Below are 14,657 nucleotides of genomic sequence, written 5' to 3'. Positions count from 1 at the left end.
ATATATATAATGTTGTTTTTCAGTATTTGAATAAAGGAGACACAAAAAGAATTCCCCAAATGTGAAATAAAGCAATGCACATGGGGTAAAAACAATAAATATTGAAACATGAGCATGTAACATCAAAAGTGGAAAATATGGGAAAATAGGAAAAGAAGCTTTGCTTTAGAAAGTATGTATGTTAGGTGAGATCTTAGATTAATTAAGGATTCACTTATTAGCTCACTTAGCCTTATACATATACCCTTACCTTTACCTTGGCCCCATTACAACCTTAACAAAAGACCTCATGATTTTTGGTATGTCTATATTCTATAATTGTTGATTGGTTAGATGAAGAACAAAGTTATAGAAAGAAAGAATAAAAAGAAGAATATAGTGATTAACCCAATAAACACTGAGTGATTAGAGAGTAAACACAAAATCCAGTGAGGGTTCAATAGCTCATTAACATATATCTCTGCTTAAATTATTAATTGTCTTGCAAGTTATAAAACGTTTTTCTCTCCCATCTCAATTGTAAAGGCACTTTATCACTATCTAAGGCTTGGCTATATATATATGTATGACTCCTTGAGAATGTGAATTAATTCAACTACATGCAAGCTTTATATTCAAGTGAATGAAAAAAAAATTAGAATTGCATGAGGCATCATTTATTTAGGTAGTTGCATTTAGATTAGATTGCATTGCATGACATTCCACCACTTTAACCTTACTTTTTACCTTGGATATAGCAAGAGGACATGCTATTGTTTAAGTGTGGGGAGGTTGATAAACCCATATTTCATGATATATTTTGTGCTTAATCTGAGTGATTTATTCAATCCTTCACCCACTTATTCATATTAATTGCATGGTTTTACTTTCCCTTCCTTATTATATGATGTATGTGAAAAACATGTTTCCTATGCTTTAAAATTAATTATTTTAATTACCTTTATTTCCATTCGATGTCGTGATTCGTGTGTTGAGTAGTTTCAGATCCTCTAAGGCATGAATGACTTAAAGGATGGAAAGGAAACATACAAATATGGAAGGAAAGCACAAAACGGAGTTTTTGAAGAAACTGGCATCCACGCGATCGCATGGACGACGTGGCCGCATGCCAAGCACGAAGAAGCAGCGACGCGGCCGCATGACTGACGCAACCGCGCGCCTTAAGAAGAACACCTACGACGCGGCCGCATGACTGACGCGACCGCGTGCCAAGGAAAACTCTGAATGACGCGACCGCGTGACCCACGCGGACGCGTGACAGAGGCCACGCACCAGAAATTGCAGAAAACGCTCCTAGCAAATTCTGAAGCCCTTTTTGGCCCAAATCCAAGTCAAGAGGAATAGACCAGAGGTTATGAAGTGGGAGAATACATCCATTCAGAGTGTGGCCAATTTAGTTAGTTTTCATGATTTAGATTTAGTTTTGAGAGGGAGATTCTCTCCTCTCTCTTTAGGATTAGGATTTAGAATTAGGATTTTACTTGCTTTCAGGATTATCTTTTTATCAGGTTCAATATTCCTTTTTATTATTTCTCAATTTTATTTATGAATTCTTCTATGTTACAAATTACTCTTTGAATTAATGTTATTCGAGGTATTTCAGTTTATTATTGCTTTCTTTTATTTACATTATTGTTATTCCCACCTGAAGACATTTTTATTCCAGTAGATTTACGTTTCTCCTTTTGGTATTGGTTAAGAAATCAGTAACTCAGGAGTTATCAAACTCAAGCATGATTGATAATTGTTATCTTTGTTAATTAAATTGAACTTCAATAATCCCAATCTTTTCTTAGGAAATAAATAGGATCCGAAGATCAACCCAATTAATCCCTTGACCTTCCTTTATCTTAGTAAAGGTTAACAAAGTGGAATTAAGATTCAATTCTCATCATCATTGATAAGGATAGCTAGGATAGGACCTCTAATTTCTCAGACCTTGCCAAAAGTTTATTTATAGTCATTTACTTATTTTACTTGCCATTTAAATCACTTGTTCTCCATTCAATTTATTTGCCAATTAAATTACTTGTTCCTCATTCTCAAAACCCCAATTTACAATCTTCATAACCAATAATAAGAACATACTTCCCTGCAGTTCCTTGAGAAGACGACCCGAGATTTGAATACTTTGGTTATCAATCTATTTAGGGATTTGTTACTTGTGACAACCAAAACGTTTGTATGAAAGGACTTTTGAAGGTTTAGAAACTATACTTGCAACGAGGATTTATCCGCAAATTTCTAGACCACGTCAAAGTTCTCTCATCAAGCGTCGATTGGCAAATTCTTCATCCGCATGGACGCGTTATGTACGCTTGCGCGTCTCTATGCAAAACCACTTCTGCGCGTGCGCGCCCATTGATGCATTCCCAATCTTTGTCTCTTCATGCATTCTCCTCTTTGTACGCTTTTCTCCTCATTTCTTCCATCCAATACTTGCCTTATGAACCTGAAATCACTCAACAAACACATCAAGGCATCGAATAGAATTTAAGTGAATCAAAATCACCAATTTAATGGCGTAAAAAGCATGTTTTTACTCTTAAGCACAATTCAAGGGAGAATTACAAAACCATGCTATTTCATTGAATAAATGTGGGAAAAGGTGGTAAAATTCCCTAAAATAAGCACAAGATAAATCACGAAATCGGAGTTATCACCGCTCTCAATGCGTTTGCTCCTTTCATTGTCACACGAGCTCTCTCGGCCGTGCTCTTATTTTAGGAGCTCCCTCCGCCGCCGCTCTCGCACTGCTTCTTCTCTCCTCGCCAGAGGTTTGTCGTCCCTAGCCCTAACCCTTCCATTGTGGTTCTGTTCCGATTTCATGATCCCTAGCCCTAACCCTGTCCCTTCCCTATTTTGATTGAAGTTGAAAATCAAAGAATACGATCAATGAGAGCTCTTAGGTTTGCAAATCAGTTGTTGCTATTGCAAAGTACGGAGTTTCTAAATTCTAAGGTATGAATTTTGTATATTCCTGTAATTTGTGAAATCTGAAACATAATTTCTATGATTGTAGTACAGAATGAAGTTTGTTTTTGAACTATATATTTGAATTGTTGAGATATTTTATCTGGAATTTGCATGCATATTCTTGTTCCTTCCTGTTCTTGCCTCGATTTTCAGTCTTATTCCCGATTTGGAAAGGATTTGCACTGACTTGGTGAATTTTAGTTCTCATTAGGCTATAAAATCATCAGGTCTGCAAAATCTCGTTGGATTTTTCTTCGGATTTTGTGTTTTTCACAGCTCCGGAGCTATTTGGAGTTTCTATAATTGCATTTTTTAACACAATCAATTTGTTGATTTTAATGTTCATTGACTCTGGTTCCTGATCTATAAGAAGAAAATGGCAGATTGGTGCGAATTTCATGTTATGGGAATGACCGTCATTTTGCATCTTATGATTTAAAATCATTTTCATTTTCATTCTTGCTGATTTGGGCATGTTGTATGTATGTGCATTTTTTTAAATGCACTTAAGTTTTGTATGCCTTTTTACGCCAGTGTTTTTGGATAAGAAAAGAAAAATTCGGAACCTATTTTTGGCGTCTGCCTTTTCATTCTTCTTTGCCTCTTAATATGCTTGTAGTGCCTGATGCGGAGAGCTTCAACAACAGTGTGGCAAAGCAACAGGTTGGTCTTGTAAACAACTCTTTTATTTTTTTATTTTTTCTACTCATGATATCCTAGTTTGATGTAATCAAAAAATATAAACTTAGATTTAATAGCATGATTAAGGTACTCCTTTTATTTTAGTGAAAATATGAAACTTTTCACTCGGCTGTGCTTAGTGGTGATTCACGTTTTAGTTTTTTATCCCTTGTCATATATTTCCATGGTTTCTATATATTACACAATTGACAATTCTATGGCCTTTATTAATATATGTCTGGATCAGGTTGTACTCGAAACTGTGGCCAGGGTCAAGCCAAAGAAGAACGAGACAAAGGATGAAAAGTACTTCTTTCTATTTTTACATTAGTATTTCATATGTGAAGTGTACCTTCCAGTTACTTAAACTAGGAGTCTGATATGGTGCATTTACCATAAAAGTTTGTTTCGATATATTATGTAAGTGTGCTTTTTCAAAATTATAGGTCATTTCAACTCCATCATGTATTTAGTTATAGGTCATTCTTTTCATATATATAATATGCATCTTTTAGGATAATGTTTTCATAATATCTAACTTTAAATCCAAGTATCCAATGCTCCAGCTAGATTTGCGGTAAACTTCTTTTGTTGATTATGTTTTTAGCATATAAGATGGATTATAGTATTGTTGCTGATGAGAAATTCTTTCATCTTATCTAATAGATTGATTTCAGACCTTGTGGTCGCTATAGTTTTGGCAACTTGTGGTGGCGTTGCATTTGCTTTTGTGGGACAACCGGCCTGAATATTTTTTTTCTAAGCTTATTAGTAATAAATATATTTTGACAGGTTATTACTGGATATCTTCTGGCTGGCTCCATAGTTGGACCTAGTGGCTTTAACTTCATTAGTGAAATGGTGCATGTATTCTTGCAACAGTAATCCTTTTGCAGTTTGTATGTTTTTAAACTCTTTTATGGTGTATATACTTTCCAGTTTAGTTGGATTTCAATTTGTAATTTTGTTAAAATCTGAGAAAAGAGTCAATGCTTTTGGCTCCCAAACTTAATTGCAGAAAAAATGGTGTGTGAAACTTTTTGATGTGTATTCTGGTAGATAGTGCATTATCGTTTAATTTTGGTAACTTCACTTATGAAAATCGTTAGACTTAATACTGCATAACACATTCTTGCAAAAAATATTTTTGGTGTGGTTTAGCATGATTAGAAGGGGGAGACTATTTGATTTGCATATTAGATCTTTTGTTTGGAATGAGTTGATATGGTAATTTTCATCATTTTCCCTGCTTTTGGTTTACAAGTCCTATCAAATTTGGTAAGACTTGGTGGAATTCATCTGATTTGAATTTAAATTTTATAGGTTGACCATATTACCCTTTCTTAATAGATTATTTAGTAAAATGGAATCAGAGGAAATCCATTTTGATAAGTTCAAAAATTAAGACTTGACTTAATCCAATTTTATAATGAGTCATCACAAAAATAAATTTTTAACCCAGATCATTTATCATTTTTAAGCATTCAAAATATAATGTTGGATATCTTCATTTTTCATTTTAAAACTACTTTTTCCAACTTATATCTGCTGGTAAGTTATGTCAGAACAGTTACACAAACAAGGCATCATTTACGGAGAAGTTTAATAAACCATTTTTTCTAAACAACAAATAAATGAAAGAATTTGATTGAGATGAAGAGAATTAGAACATAAAATGAAAGGAATAATGACTGTAGTGTAGCCCCTTTTGGCCTACAGATATACATCATTGTGCAAGCAAACATTTTATTCTTAAGTTCAAGGTTCCTCATTCCTCCCTTGACTTTCATCATAAAAGGTCCTAAGAACTTTCCACTAATTTGACAGACTATTTTGTTCTCTTCACCATTTTAAACAAAGTAAGAAGTGTCGATGCCACTTAAAACAACAAAAAACATACAGTAGTTAAGTTATATTGCCACATGAGCTTATACTGATGTTTAGTGCCTCTTGCTGAACTCAAGCTTATTTATACAAGCTATTTATATAAGCTTATATTGGAATATACAAAAGCCTTGCCTATAAGTGTTGAACTACAGTTTACTCTTCATTATATAGCATGAACAATAATGCTAATTTGTGTGCATGTCTAATATTCAATGTATGCTAATTGTAAAGCTTGTTTATTTGTAGATTCCGATGGTAGAGCTTATTCGTATTATTTATTACTTCTTGCTTAAGATGAATGAACAGGATAAATGATGTCCATATTTCTTTTTCTTGTTATATTCGTGGGCAAGGATGCCAGCAACAGTATGGGTCTTAGTCTTAGCAGTTAATGTTATCAAAGCCTCGAATTTTCTATCTTTCACAATATGGAACTTTTGTATGGTGCTCTCAAAAATTCACTTCTCTCACACACTCGCTCCCTCACTGACACGACTACACATGCGCCCAATTGTATGTTTCACATTAGTTGCATGAGTTTATACTGATCCTAATCAAATAATTGTTCTGTGCATGGTATCATGCTATTGTCTGTTGTCATGTTAGCTATGTGAAAAATTCTTGCACAACATAAATGTCATTGTTTGAAAGCAGAAAAACCAGCAAGCTGAATGTGCTTAATAAGGCATCTTGATGATATATATTCGGCATTAACAGTGATTATTCCTTTTTGTGTGGTGTTAATCTTCTGTTTGTGTGTTACACTGCAGACTGGACAAGAAATCGATTTTGTTCTAGTTTCATGTTCGGGATTAGGAATTGAACCTTCTATATGGTAAGGTTACAAGGTTAGGTCAATTTTGGTGATAAAGGAAAGATTGAATTAAGGTTAGGTAGTGAGTAAACTGAGTAAGTGACCTGATGACAAATGCTCAATTTTTGTGTCAAATTTTTTGAATGAACCTGTAGGTTTTCAACTTTTATCAATATCCAAGAATTAAAATAAGGTCATGACTCATGACAAATGCTCTTGAAACATTTGTCAGCGAAATATTGCAGATTTTCGAATGTACTTACCAACCGGAATTTGAACATCAACAATGACATCAACTTCAGTGCTTGACACATAAGAAAATGCCTTATTCACTCCCTACAAAAAAAATCAAGCAGTATCTGAAAGGTTTGGTCACTCCATTCTCTCTATTTTTTTGTCAATATTTGTGGTTTATAGCTTTTACTTATGTGTGCTGAATTAGTCATTGATTTATTCTGAATGCTACCTGCCCTGGTTTATTTTTCTTTTTCAATCCAAAGAAATTTGAGTCATAATTTGAATTCTAAATTTGCATACTTTTTTTCACTATGCATGAACTAAACTAGCTGAAAGAATGTGTTATGGGAATATCTATGAACTTGGTCACATTCTTGGTTGGAACATTGAATCTTCCATCATCTAAATCTGCTACAATATTTACTAATTTTATGAGAACTCTCAACCTTCTTGGCCTCCTTGGTGGCTTCTTAGCTGATGCTGGCATTCAAAATTTATATGATGCTATAAGAACAATACACTGAATTTATGTTTTGAATTATAGTTAATGTATTAACACATTGTGTTGATGTATAGTTGTTATTTATTATTATAGTTGACATATCAATACACTTTGTTTATTTTTTGAATTATATTGGCTTCCTTGTTTATTACTTTTTTCTTTTAGTTTGATAATACAATAAATTTATTTATTTTTGAAATATTATAAATATTCGAATACAAATTAGATTAAAAAATTTATTTATTAAATTTATATTTATTTTGTATGAAAAAAGGTGTATTTTGCAATGAAAAAATCCAAAAAAAATAATTTACCTTACTGATGGATTTATAGATGGATTTTCTGTCTGTATTCAAAGATTGGAAAATCTATCTGTAATCCGTCGAAAAGTTCGTCGTCTTAGGGAAATGAATGGAGAATTTACAGAGGGAAAATCTGTCGGTAACTGGTAAAAATCCGTCGGTAATTTTCTTACAGAAAAAATCTGTCGGTAAATAATTTCTGACGAGACTTTTACAGAGGGACAAAATCCGGCGGTAATTTTGTCGGTAACCAAAAATCCGTCTATAATAAAGACTAAATCTGTCTATATTAATCCATTTTCTAGTTGTGTCCCAAGATCTTCATTGAAATCTCAAAATATACTTTTATCTCAACTAATGTTCCCAAATTTTCCCACACTTGGTTGACACACACTCACTATCTTAAGCTAACCAAAGATTCAAATAGGACAATTATTTGTTTTCTGCTTAAGGATAGTGATGTGGTAACATAAAGAATAAAAGGGAATTAAAAGGTTCAAAGTGGCAAATAAAGGTAAATGAAATGGTAAGCTATTTAGGTTAAGTGAGCTATAGCAATTGATGACCTCAATCATATAAATGCATGAACATACACTAAATAATAGACATATAGAATTAAACAAACCAAAGATTGCAATCATATGGAAGAAAACACACAAGAATCAAAATCATGGTCAAATGATGCAACCATACAATTAAGTTCAAAAACTCATAGGTTGTATGTTCTTAGCTCAAAAAACATATTCCATAATGTATAATTCATGCAAGTTTTAATGAAAAATTTTCAACTCAATTCAATTTGAATTTTTAATGCCCTATATAAAAAGTAAGTTTCTTGGAAATTTCATTAAATCGACTAGCATTTATTCTATATATATATATATATATGTAATTTGATTTGATGGAAAAGAAATCAAAATTTCTAAGTTCAATTCCCAATTTCAATCAAACCAAAATTCAAGTGTATAGGAAATCAAAGTAGGTGCAAGCATCACATCATCCAAATCACAATCAAGACTAAAAACTAAAAAGAAAATCTAAAACATGCATCACCATAATATAATACTAGGTTATATACAAGCAAAATCAAAAAGTACAATAAGCTAAATAAAAAGTAATAAACTGAGTAAAAAGGTTTTCAAAAGGATAAAATATGTACAAAGTAACTAAAAAGAATAAAAATAAAAACTAAACTACAAGTGTTCAGAGATGAAAATTTCACCCAAAACATATTGCCGTGGTTGGATGACCTCCCCACACTTAAAAATCAGCACTGTCCTCGGTGCTCCAAATCAAGCGGAGTGGAAAGAATCGTTGCTAGCATCACCTTCACCGTCAGCTGGTGAGTCTCGTGCATAATGGGGTTAGAATTTAACATATGTGCGTACGCACCATAAGTCGAGCGTACGCATTGGTGCAAGGGATGAGATTATGCGTATGCATTCTCGTCTATGTGTGCGCATGATGAAGAGAGGTTAAGGGCAGCTTGCATACGCGAATGCCTTGTACGCAAGGGGTGCTCTCTGTTCGAGTCTTTTGCATACGCATATAGGTATGCGTGCACGTTTTGGGCAATTTTCAGTGTCATGCATTTGCATCATGAAGCATGCGTACGCATAGTTGGTTTTTTTTTTTCAAACATAAGCAAAACTCCAAAATTAACAAAATCTTTAAACATGAAATGCAAAACAAGAAGGCAATTCAAAACAAGATTATTACCTATTCAAATATGCAACCTAAAACAAAAATTTACCTAAGCAACTAATCATATAAGAGCAATATATACAAGAATACTATAAAGAAAGAAAGTACCTAATAATGGAAATTCAATTTATTTACTAATATATACAAGGGAGAAGAGTAGAAAGAGTTTACCATGGTAGGGTGTCTCCCACCTAGTACTTTTATTTATTATCCTTAAGTTGGACTTATGGAGAGCTCTAATTAAGGAGGCTTGTGCTTGAATTCATCTTTAAACTTCCACCAATGTTTGGATTTATAAAATGCTCCAAGATTCCAATTCAATTGCACCAAGATTTGATGGAGTTCCTCACAAAATATGAGCTCCCAAAGTTGGTCTTCATCTTGTAATCCGGGATCCCATATCTTGTTTTTGCATCCGTCTTCAAGTTGATCATTGTGGTTCCACTCGGGTGACAAGCAAGCCAAATTTCCAAGTAGACATCCAAACACCCTCCTAAATGCAATCAATTGAGCATGACTCCAACCCTTGCACCTAAACCTTGATGATGGAACCACAATGAACCTAGAATGGTGTTTCCAACCACTAACCATCTTTCTTTTGCTCTTAAAGCCACAAAGAGCTCTAAGTTGACCATTCGTCTCAAACAAACCATATTCAAGCGGAATAAGAAAGCTTAAGGATATGAAATTTACCCACTTGAATGAAAGAATGGATGGTGATGGCTTAGGGGGAGGTGTTTCCAATGGTCTTGCAAGTTTCACTCCCTTGTACTCTTCTTTGGTTACCTTCATCTCTTGACAACTTGCTTCAATTTCCAATTCTTCCTCACCTAATTCTTCTAGCTCTTCCCTATCACTCAAATCATAAACTGGAGATTGAGTAAAATCTATCTTAACATCAACCTCAAATTCAATAGGGGAAGACTCTACAGGATCATCAAGGGAATTGGTAAGTGTGGACAAAAAATTATTAATGATGGAATCCACTTTTTGATTAATTTCCCTCAATTCTCTAACCACTTCCTTAACACCAATGATCTCAACTTGCTCCTCTTGTTGTAACTCTTGCTTCAACTCCTTTTCTTTACCTTGAAGCTTCAAGCCCTCTTTCTCATTACACTCCTCAACTAGTCTCCCACATTCAACATTGGGAGTGTCTTGATTGCATGAGCATAGGTGGGAGGCTATGCAGTTAATAGTTTCAGTCATGGTAGCCACCTTGATTTCTTACCCCTTTAGCTCCTTTTGATCCTCTTCTTCTTGCTTTTGAAGATGATAATAGAGATCTTTTTGTTCTTGCATTAAGGGTTGGAGAACTTCATTTAATGAAGGATATGGTAAAGAGAATGGCTCATTGTTTGGGAGAAAAGTTTCATAATTGGAAGGTGCTTCATATTGGTGAAAGTATGGAGGTGGTGTACATGGGAAAGGTGGTTCTTGGGGGTATTGATGTTGGAATGGTGGTGGCTCTAGATATGGCTGATATGGTTGTTGGTATGGTGGGTATGGGTTAGGATCATATGGAGGTGAATGGTAGAATGGGGCTTATGAGTAAAGTTGACAACAATATTGAGGGTTTGATTCATAATTGTGCACATTATGGGGTAGATTGTTACCATAAGAGACCAGAGGAGGTTGTTGCCATGAAGATTTCTCATAAGCATAGGGCTCCTCCCTAACTTGATTTCCATTCTCAAAATATGATCTTTTATTGAAGCTTTCATTCCCTACAACATAACTGTAACCAAACTCATAGCCAATGGAATGAGAATTCATAGTAGCAGAAGAAAATAAAAACAAGAACTAATAAGAAATAAAAAAACAAAATCCTAGTTACTAACTCAAACAAGCAAACAAACAAAGAGAAAACTATTCACAATATTGACATATATACAATAACCAATAACAAGCACACAATGCAATCCCCTGGCAACGGCGCCAAAAACTTGGTGTGAAGATTTATGTTGATCTAGAATTTCTCAATAGAAATAGAATTTCTTCATTGCAAGTATAGTCTAGACCAACAATAGAATCTTCCCATCAAAGTTTAATTTGTTTGTCACAAGCTCAAACCAATAAAAAAAATACCAAGAGTATTAGATCTCAGGTCGTCTCTCAAAGGAATTGCAGTAAGGTAGGCACATTATTGGTTATGAGATTCATGGGGTAGTTTGTATATAAGAAGACTATAATCTAAATGACAAGAAAATAAAAAAAACAACTAAAGATAACAAATACTAAAGAGGAATTCAAGGCAAAGATTGAGAATTGAGGTTTTCTATCCTAGTCATTAATTATAACACAATAATTATCAAGAGCTAATCCTATTTTGTTATCCCCAACATCGGGAGAAGATCAAATAAGACTAGTTAATCTCAATCCATAAGTCCTAATCAACTTACTAATTGAAATATCAAGAGATTAGCATCAATAGAAACAATATTAACTAACAACTCTAGATCACCAATCCAAATTGGGTATTAATGACTCAAGAGCACCTAATTTCTCTTTCCAAACCAAGAATGCACAAAATCTACTCTAAACCTAAACCAAGCATTTTATCAAACACTTGGTGTGCATACAAAAAGAATATTAAATTGCAAGAAATATAGAATTTACTACTACGAAATGCAAGAAAACAACAATAACTCAAACAAGAATCAAAGGAACATAAAACATCAAATTGCATTAAATGAAATTAAAAGTAACAAGAGTTCATGAACATAAAAATGGAAAAATAAAGGAAATAATAAGAGAAACTAAGAGAATTAAAGTGCTAGAACAATAAAAAGCAAGAAAAGCTAGATCAAAATAAGAATCAAAACCTAAATCTAAGAGGAAATTAAACTAACCCTAAATTCTAGAGAGAAGAGGGAGCTTCTCTCTCTAGAAAATAACCTAAAACATGATACAAAACTACCATAATTGTCCCCCCCCTTCATTCTTCTTGAATTAGGCTTGAAATAGCTTCAAAAATGAGTTGGATTTGGCCCATAATGGGCTAGAAATTGCTGGTCACGTGTTCTCATTAATGAAGCACATTTTTCCCAGTATGCGTACGTGAACGTCTTAACCCAGCGTCCACTATGGCAAATTGCACATCATTTTGAAGCCCCAGATGTTAACTTTTTAAAGTAACTAGAACCGCCTTATTTGGACCTTTATAGCTCAAGTTTTGATCAATTTAGTACTAAGAGGTCAAGGTTGACAGCTCCACACATCCTTCATTTCTTCATGAATTCTCCTACTTTGTATGCTTTTCTTCCATTTCTTTAAGCCATTCTTGCCTTTAAAACCTTATATCACTCAAACAAACATATCAAGACATCGAATGGGAAAGAAGTGAATTAAATTTAGTAATTTAAGGGCCTAAAAAGCATATTTTTCATCATTAAGCACAATAAGAGAAATTCACAAAACTATGCTACTTCAATGAATAATTGTAGAAAAAGTTAATAAAATCCACCAAATTCAACACAAGATAACCCTTAAAATTGGGGTTTATCAGGGTCCCACTGGGAGTGCCAATTTGTTTCACTCGATTTTTGGTATGTTTCGACAGGGTATCGAATCGAGCTTGTATTAAGATCTCAGTTCGGAGAGCGGATACGACTCATCTAAAAAGAATGAGCTCGACCCGAGAATTACTTAGTAATAGTGTCGAAATGACTTGTGTTAAAATTACTTGTAATAGGTTTATGATGAATAAAGTATAGAAATAAATTGAGTAAAGAAAACTCAAACAAATGAAAGTGTAACAATTTCAATAAAAGCAGAATAACAACAAAAGTGCAAAGAAATGAAAGAAAATAAATCAAATAAACAAACGTAAACAAATTAAAATTTGATTTCTAATACTCACATGCACTTGCACTCCATGTTCTTCCATTAAGTCACCAAGACTGGGAATTTTATGTGTTTATGTGATGATCTAGTGTTCTTGATTGAACTCCCTAACCTTTCTAAGTTTCTCATATTTATACATCACAAGGATGGGCTAACTCCAGAGTAATTTTGACCACGACCTGATTCTTCCTTCTTCTTAGGCCACGGCCTTATCTTGACCCTGAAGGATCCTCATGGTAATTCCCTACGTTCTATCTTGCCTTGCTCTTCAAGCCCCACGTTCTGTCGTGTCCATATTTATCATATAGTGTTTTTCTGGTTTCAACCTTTTTTTCTCGATCCCTCACATCATTAAACCTTCGAGCTATAATCGAAGAAGGATTTCTCCACATACAGCTAACCACCCATGCCACACTTTCAACCTCTTATGACTTCTGATCAAACTTTTTTATAGGTCAAAATTCGTCCTAACATATTCTTTTATAAATTTTTTGCTGTTATTGTAATAATAGTGATGATGTAAGTTCTTAATTCATCAAAAACTGGAATATGGTGAGAAAATATTAGGTACTATTTTTTTATTTTAATATTTTTAATTATTAATTCGAATATGCGGATCTTCGAATTGAATCTATGGAGATATATATCTAAAATCCGCAATCCGATCCTATTTATCTGTGGATTGGACAAAATTCACAAACTCTGATGAACACTCATCCTCTGATGAGGATGAAGACACTAGGAAAGAGTAAGTTGCTCAGTACCTAAGAGCTCTTATAAAGCTGAATGTCAAGCTATTTAGTACAAAGCCTATGGAGGAAGAACCTCCATTGCTTTCCAAAGAACTCAATGCTTTTGTTTAGCAGAAGCTACCTCAGAAGCTTACAGATCCTGGATGCTTCCTGATTCCTTGCACCATAGGTACCATGACCTTTAAGAAGGCTCTGTGTGACCTAGGGTCAAGCATAAGCCTCATGCCACTCTTTGTAATGGAGAAGTTGGGAATCTTTGAGGTACAAGCTACAAATATCTCACTAGAGATGGCAAACAAGTCAATGAAGAAGCCATATGGCTTAGTAGAGGATGTCTTGGTAAAGGTTGAAGACCACTACATCCCTGCAAACTTCATAGTCTTGGATACTGGAGAAGATGAGGATGAATCCATCATCCTTGGAAGACCTTTCCTAGCCACTGCCAATGCTATCATTGATGTAGTTAAGGGAGAATTGATTCTACAACTAGGGGAGGATCACATCTTGTTTAAGATGCCTCACCCCAACTCTCCCTCTGAGATAACTGTGCAACACTTAGTGATCCAACCATCTCTTTCAGTGCAAAGCTGTACTAAACTCCCAAACATCAATTCTAAGTTTGGTGTTGGGCAGCCATTAACAAGCATTGAAAACAAAGGTACTAGGAAGAACCTAAAGGCTAGAGGGACAAGAAAGTCCCCACTGAAGGCCTCTCACCTGGCATGAGAGTTGTCTTCACCAAGAAGCCAGTCATACCACATACAGTGAATTGTGTCCTGTCTCTAGAGCATGTAGAGCTCATCCATGATAAGATAGGAAGAAAGTTCACTGTAAGGGGCAAAATTCTAAGCCCACACTCACCTCCGTAAGGAGCTAACCGTCAAGCTAATGACGTTAAAGAAGCGCTTGTTAGGAGACAACCCAACCCTAATTAATTATTTCTATTTCTTTTAATT

General features: G+C 34.3%; 1 protein-coding gene across 3 annotated transcripts; it reads left to right on the top strand.

Moving 5' to 3' along the window:
• The first annotated feature begins 2,547 nt into the window (after nucleotides 1–2,547).
• Nucleotides 2,548–4,693, top strand: LOC114924829 (uncharacterized). Of its 3 annotated transcripts, none has more exons than XM_029290422.2 (5): nucleotides 2,548–2,777; nucleotides 2,873–2,961; nucleotides 3,596–3,639; nucleotides 3,905–3,963; nucleotides 4,324–4,693. In XM_029290422.2, exons 1-5 carry the CDS (start codon nucleotides 2,672–2,674, stop codon nucleotides 4,326–4,328), a joined length of 303 nt encoding a protein of 100 aa, XP_029146255.1. In that variant the 5' UTR covers nucleotides 2,548–2,671; the 3' UTR covers nucleotides 4,329–4,693. The 3 variants fall into 3 exon arrangements, with proteins under 3 accessions (XP_029146255.1, XP_029146254.1, XP_029146253.1); XM_029290421.2 differs by having other exon boundaries at nucleotides 2,662–2,777; nucleotides 4,450–4,693; XM_029290420.2 differs by lacking the exon at nucleotides 4,324–4,693 and having other exon boundaries at nucleotides 2,662–2,777; nucleotides 3,905–4,168.
• The last annotated feature ends 9,964 nt before the right edge of the window (nucleotides 4,694–14,657 follow it).

Source organism: Arachis hypogaea, chromosome 12, assembly GCF_003086295.3.
Source record: "Arachis hypogaea cultivar Tifrunner chromosome 12, arahy.Tifrunner.gnm2.J5K5, whole genome shotgun sequence".
In the NCBI taxonomy this organism is placed as follows: domain Eukaryota; kingdom Viridiplantae; phylum Streptophyta; class Magnoliopsida; order Fabales; family Fabaceae; genus Arachis; species Arachis hypogaea.
The sequence above is the reverse complement of the archived record's forward strand: the minus strand, read 5'-3'. Positions and strand labels throughout refer to the sequence as shown.

What these genes read in the sequence shown, in the direction of transcription:
- LOC114924829 (XM_029290420.2), top strand. Translation starts at nt 2,672, where the DNA reads ATGCGTTTGCTCCTTTCATTGTCACACGAGCTCTCTCGGCCGTGCTCT. An exon ending in TTCTTCTCTCCTCGCCAGAG is followed by an intron (nt 2,778 to 2,872) that starts GTTTGTCGTCCC and finishes TTTTGATTGAAG; the next exon opens with TTGAAAATCAAAGAATACGA. An exon ending in CGGAGTTTCTAAATTCTAAG is followed by an intron (nt 2,962 to 3,595) that starts GTATGAATTTTG and finishes ATATGCTTGTAG; the next exon opens with TGCCTGATGCGGAGAGCTTC.